Here is an 8,031-nt window from a genome sequence, read left to right as displayed (position 1 = left end):
TACGTGAGGCCACCTGCAGTAGGTCCCATGGAGCATGTTGTGTGCAAGGAACCTGGAAAGGCTGCTTGCACAAGGACCCCTGGACCAGGTCGTGGGGAAAACCTGGGCGACAAGCTTTGAGTTGCCAAGCCATTGAAGCAGGACAAGTGTGGGAGGTTGATCTCTTCCAGGTTTGTTTTTTTTTTTTTTTTTCATGAGCAAACAATATTTAGAAAAAGGATTTTCCTGGGCCTGGTATTTAGTGTCAAGATTAGATGTCTGTAGGAAAAAGGTGCGTGAAGGTAGAAGTGATAGTTTCTGCAGAAGACAGATTCACTCCTAGGTAAAACATGGACTCAAGAGCCCTTTATGCATTTGGATTAAGGAGGGGGGCAGGGGAAAGAGGCTGGGAATTGCTAACTCTGGTTTCTAATAGAAGTTGCTCTGAGAGGATGACTCTGGACAGAGGGTCCCAGCTGTGCTCTGGAGGAATTTGAGGTTATTCCAGTGCTGCTTTGTCCTGTCTTGTGCAACCGTTTCCCCCAAACGCACTGCTGTTGTCAGATATATTTTTAGTTCGAGCATTTTAAGCCCAGCAAGACGGCAGTGGTTGGTGCAGAGCTTTCTCTGCATGGAGCAGTTCTGGCTGCATCTGAGAGCAGTGAAACCCTGCAGTGGTAGCAATGGAATCTGGCTCCTTTCAGGCAGAGGTGAAACATTTAGCAGGAAATAAAAGTATCTGGCCTGACAGAGGTGAGTTGGACCCCAACACGGGGAAGTTCAGGTATGCTGCCTTCGTGTTGTGTGCCCCATCAGGGAGAGCAAAGACTGGCTGCCTCTCTGCAGCCTTGTAGCTGCTGAAGTGGGCAAGATATTTGCTGGGTAAATGAACAAAATAAAAGCCTGGAGTGAAGCTGGGGAAAGGGCAGAGGTTGGCACTCGGTGCCTGGTGTCACACCTCATCCTCCCCATGGTTCTCCAGCAGAGCCCAGGCCACTGCCAGGGAGGTGTAGCTGTCCAGGTTGTTGGCCAGGCAGGGTGGGGGCTGCTGGCCAGGGGAGGTGAGGGAGGGGCCAGGCAGGGAGGAGCAGAGTGGGCTGGACAGTGACCAGAGCTGGGGTGGGGGTGGCTGCAGTGTTGGTTCCACCTTGGCTGGTGGAAGGGGTTGCTGCCGAGATGCTGAGTGCCAAGTGCTGTGCCAGCAGCGGGGCAGAGAGGTTGGAGTTCAGGTGGAAGTGGTTGAGGTTCCTCAGACCCATGAAACTGCCTGCCTGGAGCCATTCCAGCCTGTTGTCCCTTAGGTAGAGGACAGTGATGGCTGGCAGGTCTGGGAAGAAGCCAGTGTTCAGTGTGGGGAAGAGGTGGTGCTGCAAGGATATTTGGGTGGTAGCATGACCAGTGGCAGTGCGGCTGGGCTGCAGTTGGGACACTGGATGCAGCACTGCTAGAATGTGGGAGCAGCTCAAGGAGGCATGAGGGCCCAGCTGTGCTGGCAGCACCCAGCAGGTACAGGGTGAAGACCATCAAATGGCACCAGCACTGGCCGGACTATGGCTGTGACATTAAACAGGCACCATCGCCTTCACCTGGCCCTCCCTGAGGCTAACCATGACCCCAGAATGGGTCATGGTAATTCAGCACAGGCTGTGAGCTTCCCAGGGTGACTTGTGCCAGGGTGACTGTGGCAGATTCATCTCCTTGAGACCTGCATTCCCAATGGCCCTCCCTGCACAGCAGAGCGGAGCTGAGCACGAGAGCTGGTGCCTCCAAGCTGCTCATGACATCAAGTCACCCTGTGTCCCAGGAGCACTAAACACCTCTGGGAGACTGCATGGACAGAGAGGATGCAGCCCAATGCAGTGACAGGGAGGCTTTCGCAGACCCTGGCCAGCATGTCCATCACCCACAGGTGGCACCAGGATTGGACACTGATTCTGGCAGCTGAGATTGCTGAATAGGGGAAGGGCTTGAAGGGGAAAGAGACATTAGTATCAAATCTTCCAGATTTTTGTCAGACTGCAGATCTGCTTGCGTTTCCTGAGAGAGTGAAACAACAATCCAGGAGGAAAACGATGGCCTCTATGCCCTTCTGCAAGAAAATGATGTGTCACACAGGCACTGCCACCCCTGGCATCTGCAAAAGAAGCAAAGAAGCAAAATGAGGAGAGCAGAGGGCTTTAAACATGGCCTCTCTGACAACCCTCCAGCCTGGTCAGCTGCCTGTTCCCTTTTGCTTGAGCTTACCGCTGCCATTGCAGTTTTGGCTGGATGTCACCTTTCTGCCCTGTACCTCCATAACTCCTGTGACTAACAGCCAGGAAAGGAAAGGCAGAGCTCAGGAAACAGTGAGTGCAAATCCCACTTGGGCTTCGCTGGGCTGGTGCTCCCAGCCCCCTGTGAATTGAGGGGGAGGCAATGTCTGGGTTGCTGCCCTCTCTCCAGAGGTGGCTTACCCTTCCTCCCCCTCTCCTCCTTTCCCTCCTCCCACGTTTCTGGCTCCGTCCAGTGAGCGCTGCTGGGAAAGCAACACAACGGGGCCCATTCAGTTCTTGCTTCTGCAAGGAGAGCAAACACCGGTGCAGGAGCCTGGCAGCTGCTACACAGGGCAGGGGACGCTTTCTTCTCTTTCTTCACTACTTGAAAACCAGGTACGCCCAGCCCCGGGTGTGTGAACCCCCCAGGTGTGTGGGAGGCAGTGGGGGGGAGATGCCTGGCATGTGGCAGTGCCCCAGGCACAGCATGGGGACTGAGCTGGGGTGTTGCAGTGGTGGCACTTGCTGGTGGGTACACAGGAGGAGGGTGACCCCAGCGTGTGTGTGGGCTGCAGCAGGACTGTGTCCTGCTCCCTTAGCAGGAGGGCAGAGGTGGGGCATGGAACCACAGAGGACGATGAGCCACAGTGGGCAAGAGGCTGTGCACCACGGTGGCTCCACAGGTTTGAGCCTTGCAGACCCCACTGATGTTGTCCTAGAGCTTAGGGGGGTGCATTGGTCATACCTGCAGCCCTACTGCCTCCTCTGTGCTTGCCCCAGCCTTGGACTCTCTCTGCTACCTTCGCCCCAGGGGCTCACTCCTGCCCAGCCAAAACCAACACCCGTCCTTCCTGCAGCTAAACAGTGGAGTTCTATTCCAAAAAATGCTATGAATAGCTTGAGGGGGGAAGCAGGGAGCGTGCAGGGTAGGAGGCAGGAAGGGGCCAGGGTGGTGGGGATATGGGACATTTGCCATCTAAAGAAGGGTGGCAGCTCGGAAGCCTTTGTGATCACATCCCCTGGGTGGCTGTACCTGTTTGCCTTACCAAAAAAGCAGTTGTAGGAGGGATATTGATAGCTTGTACAGACCAAGGCGATCTCATGTTAGTACTGTGTGAAAAAATGGGGGGGGGTGTCAGCTTCAAGCCAGTTCCCCCTAAGTGACCTGCTAGATGTTACCTTCACTTTTCATTCCAAGTATTTATCTTCTTTCTTCCACTCTCTTCCTCATTTATAACCTGTGAAATCACAGTGTGAGAGCAAGAGGCAGTGAGACCTGCCCCACCAGGTCACAACAACAGCCCTCTTGACACCCTGTGTATCAAGCCAGAGACGCTGTTTGGGGATGCAGGGGAGCCTGGCCTCTTTCCTGGCCTCACTGCTGTCTCTCCTCAGCCGCAGGTGCCCTCCGACATGAGGCTACCCTGGGGGCTCCTCCTGCTGGCAGCAGCCCTGGGGGGAGCGGCGGCTGCCCGCTGCCCTGCACCCTGTGTCTGTGACAACCTCCGTGCCCACGTCCTGTGCCTCAATGGGAGCCTGGTGGCCATCCCTGACACCATCCCAGAGGTGGGCAAGGGAAAGGTCAAGGGATGGGGAAAGAAGGTAGGTGTGGCAGCTCTGGGATAACTCAGTGTTTTATTTGTGTGGCCAACAGCTCACCAAAAAGCTAGACCTTCGGGGCAACAGCTTCTCGGTCATCCCAGCAGGAGCCTTCCTTGCCACCCCCTACCTCACACACTTAGACCTGCAGCACTGCAAGGTGGAGAGGCTGGAGGAAGGGGCTTTCCGAGGGCTGGGGAGGCTGGTCTACCTTAACCTGGCCTCCAACAGCATAACCCTTCTCTACCAGGAGTCCCTGGATGGGCTGTCCTCCCTCCAGCAGCTCATCCTCGAGGGGAACCGCATTGAGGAGATCCAACCAGGTGCTTTTGGCCATCTGGGGTCCCTCACTGTCCTTGACCTGAGGGCAAATGCCTTGGTCTACCTCCCAGACATGGTCTTCCAGGGTCTGCAGGTGCTCAGGTGGCTCCGGCTGTCCCACAACACCCTCCACGTGCTGGGAAGCGAGGCCTTTGCCGCCCTGCCTGCCCTGCGTAGGCTGAGCCTGGACCACAACGAGCTGCAGGCATTGCCGGGTGAGGCCCTGGCCAGGCTGGATGGGGCTACCCGGCTGGACCTGGGCCACAACCCCATCACCTACGTGGCCGAGGAGGCCCTGGCCATGGCCTCGCTGAGGCACCTATTCCTGGACCATGCTTCCCTCCAGGACGTGGCACCGGACGCCTTCGCCCGCAGCCCTCAGTTGCGCATGCTGGACCTCCGCGAAAACCAGCTGCAGGGGCTGCCACCCCTGGCCGGGGCCGGGGGATTGGCGAGGGTCAGTCTGCATGGGAACCCTCTGCTCTGCTCCTGCCTCCTACGCCCCTTCCACAACTGGCTGGCGAGGGCACGGGTGCAGGCCGAGGGTGCCTGTGCTGCACCCCCTGCCCTCCGAGGCCGGCCCCTCGACTCCCTGAAGCCCCCTGAGATGAGATGCAGTCGCCTCCGGCCTCCCCCCAACCCCACCACACCGTCAGAGCAGCCAAGGGCAGCCAGCAGCAGGCAGTGCCCCCGGGGGTGCGCCTGCTCCTCCGATTTCCGTCATGGGTCCTGTGCGAACAGGGACCTGCAGGAGATTCCCCGGGAATTCCCTGGGGACACCCGCCTTCTCGACCTGCGCCAAAACACCTTCCGAACTGTGCCACCGGATGCTTTCCCTAGCCTGAAGGAGCTGGTGTCCCTCCACCTGCAGAGCTGTGGCATCAGGGCGCTGCAGCCCGGGGCTCTGCGGGGGCTGGAGAGCCTGGTCTACCTGTACCTCACCGACAACCACCTCTCCACCTTGGCAGCTGCTGCCTTTGAGGGGGCCCCACAGCTGGCCTACCTTGACCTGGACCGCAATGCCTTCACCCGTGTGCCTGCAGGCGCCTTCCAGCTCCTTCCCAACCTCATCTCCCTCCACCTGCAGCACAACGCCATCAGGGAGCTGGCAGAGGGGGACCTGGCCGGGGCCAGGGGGCTGCGCTGGCTCTACCTCACCGGGAATGCCATCAGGCACATCGCCCCTGCTGCCCTGGCTCCTGCCAAGATGCTGGAGAAGCTGCAGCTGGAGGGAAACCACCTGGTGGAGGTGCCCACAGCAGCCCTGCGGGGCCTATCTGCCCTGAGTGAGCTAAAGCTGTCCCGAAACCCCATCAAGCGCATGGGGGACGGTGTCTTCCTGCCAGTGGCCTCCAGTCTGCAGCACCTGTACCTGGACAACATGGGCCTGGAGGAGGTGAGTGAAGTACAGGACACCTGAGGGGCAGTGGTATTATCTCCACAGGTCCCATATCCTTCCACACTGCCCAGGGCTGGTGGCCCCTATAGGGGCACCCAAACAGATGTCCTCAAATTCTCAAGGCTTCAAGAGATGCTCCATAGCCTGACTGGGAAGAGATTCAGCTGTAGAATTGCCTTACTCCAACCTTGTCCATGGCTCCCCTGGGACAGGCTTACTTCCTCCAGTCTTTAAGGACATTTACCCCCCATTTCAGTGGGGCCCAGATCATCTCCTTTTCCCAGCCCTGGCCAGATTTCTCCTCCTTATTACAAGCTGTTCTGCAGTACTTTTCACTGCTATTACCCCAAATGTCTCAATCCTCTCAAGAGAGAAGTGTTAGCAGCACCCTCATACAGACTGTGTATCTTAACAGCATCCAGGGCTCACTCTGACACCTCCTGCATGTCACATTCTTTCTATGAAGACTGAATGGGGGTCTATTGAGTCCCAGAATGTGACTGAAACTGCTTGAGTTAATTAGCAGTCCCTCCTGTTTAAAGCAGCTCTTTTGTGGGACCTTCAGGTTCAGGACAGGCTCCCAAGCTGATTAGCAGTGCAGGGGCAGAGATTTGCTCCCCTGGTCCCATCAGGACCCCCTGACTCACCCTCCCTCTGTTGCAGATTTCCCCCCGTGCCTTTGCTGGCCTCGGTCCCAAGATCAGAAGCCTCTACCTGGAGAGCAACAAAATGAGCAACATCCCCAATATGAGCAACTTCACAGGTCTGGAGATCCTCAACCTGCAGGATGTACCTTTCCACTGTGACTGCCACCTCCTTCCCCTGCACAGGTGAGTGCTGTGATGGGGGAACAGCCTCAGGGATCAACCTGGGGGGCAGCTGGACCCTACCATGCCGGAGGCACAAGCTCATGGCACGCTGGCCATTTTGGGTCCTCTCCCAAGGTGGTGATAGAGCATGCACCTATGTGCAAGGATGGATGTAGACTGCGCTTTCCTGGTATGGGGAAAGCAGCCAGAAGCTGGGTTAGGCAGATATTCAAAGGTCACCCAGGTGAGACCCTAAGCAACCTGGAGTGACTTTGAAGTGATCATCCACTCACAGGCAGAGTTTTACCTCTCCCTTCACCCTATCGCATTTCTTTCCCTGATCTTCTGCCACGTTTCCAGGTGGATCAACAAACTCAACCTCCGTGTAGGAGCCACCTGTGGGTCCCCTCCAGAAGCCCGGGGGCTGAAGGTAAAGCTTTCCACCACTTTCCAAACTTGTCCTGGCTGGGGCCGTGGTGAGGTTGGGGAAGCCAATCCTGAGAAGACTGCGGCTGCAAGCAAGCCCAGCAAGAAAAAGAGATCGGGAAAATCTCCAGCCAGAGGCTTCAACTAGAGCAGAGCTAAAGTGTGAGGGATGCAACATGATCACACTCACACCCTGGTGAGAGCAGTTTTTTCCAGACTTGTCCCCACCATGGAGACACTGTTATTGCCCAAGGCTCAAAGGAGAGAGCCTGGTGCTACCAAAACAATGCCGATTTGCCAAAGACGCAGCATTTGGTTTTGCAGGACACGGCGGCACATTCCATAGGGTCTGCAGCATGCTTTGATGACTCAAACAACTAAGCCAAATACTTGTTTTTATTTCCCAAGGCTTCCTCCAGGCATGTGGAAAGATTCCACAAGCTTGTTTTTGTTTTTAAACGTGCTGTGCTTTCACAGCTTCTGAAACCATTGAAGAGCCCCAGGTAGAACTGCAACCAGCATCAACCAGTAAGATCCAGCACTGGTGCAAATCTTACGCTAGAAAAATTAAAAATATCAGTAAAAATACTGCCTGAATTCCTAGCAGCTCCTCAGAATTAAAGCATAAGCAGATTGAAGCCTTTTTATTTCCTGCAAAATTCAATCAGTGGTCTGACTGGGGAAATGGGATCAGTGATGCCATCATAAGCAGAGTGCCCAAACCCTTTCCCATGGAAGCCTAGGTTGGAGTGAAGTTTATACAAATTGAAAAGGCTTTAAAAGATAAGCATTAAACATAGAATTATTACAGCAAAAAAAAACAGGTGAAAGCAAGCCAAAGGCATTTGGAAATTATCATCCTCTAAGGAGAGGTGGCCCTACAAGCCCAGCTGTTTGACAAGGCTGGGAAAAGGTCAGCCCAAGAGAGAGGGGAAGAAAGAAAGGCAATGGCTTTGCCCTGAAATGAGATCCTCCCACACTGAAACCTACTGCAGAGCTACCACGACGCGCAGCTAGCCTAAGGGAAGCCCTGCTACATGCTTTCCATAAAAACTTCCACTTCCCCCAACCATGATGACTCCATCACAGTTCCCTCAGGAGCTCAGGGTCCTCATGGGGGTCACCTAGGGATGACCCAGCTCTTGTGTCTGGTTTGACACAAACCCTCCACGGTTTTTCCATTTGTGTTTCACTGCTCCTGCCAAGCCCCTTCTTCCTTCTTCCTTTAAAGACTCCATTTGCTTCT

General features: G+C 55.7%; 1 protein-coding gene across 1 annotated transcript in view; it reads left to right on the top strand.

Annotated features, from left to right (window-relative positions):
* Positions 1-6,940, top strand: part of CHADL (chondroadherin like) — a 7,481-nt gene extending 541 nt beyond the window's left edge. The window contains exons 2-5 of the mRNA XM_027885025.1: positions 3,627-3,801; positions 3,863-5,547; positions 6,214-6,380; positions 6,720-6,940. Of these exons, the coding sequence (XP_027740826.1) occupies positions 3,627-3,801; positions 3,863-5,547; positions 6,214-6,380; positions 6,720-6,933 (2,241 nt within the window). The 3' untranslated portion in view covers positions 6,934-6,940. The remainder of the gene's footprint in view (positions 1-3,626; positions 3,802-3,862; positions 5,548-6,213; positions 6,381-6,719) is intronic.
* Positions 6,941-8,031: the final 1,091 nt, after the last annotated feature.

This window comes from Empidonax traillii, unplaced genomic scaffold (genome assembly GCF_003031625.1).
Source record: "Empidonax traillii isolate 1590-97213 ecotype Southwest subspecies unplaced genomic scaffold, ASM303162v1 scaffold159:size1039807, whole genome shotgun sequence".
Taxonomy (NCBI): Eukaryota; Metazoa; Chordata; class Aves; order Passeriformes; family Tyrannidae; genus Empidonax; species Empidonax traillii.
The sequence above is the reverse complement of the archived record's forward strand: the minus strand, read 5'-3'. Positions and strand labels throughout refer to the sequence as shown.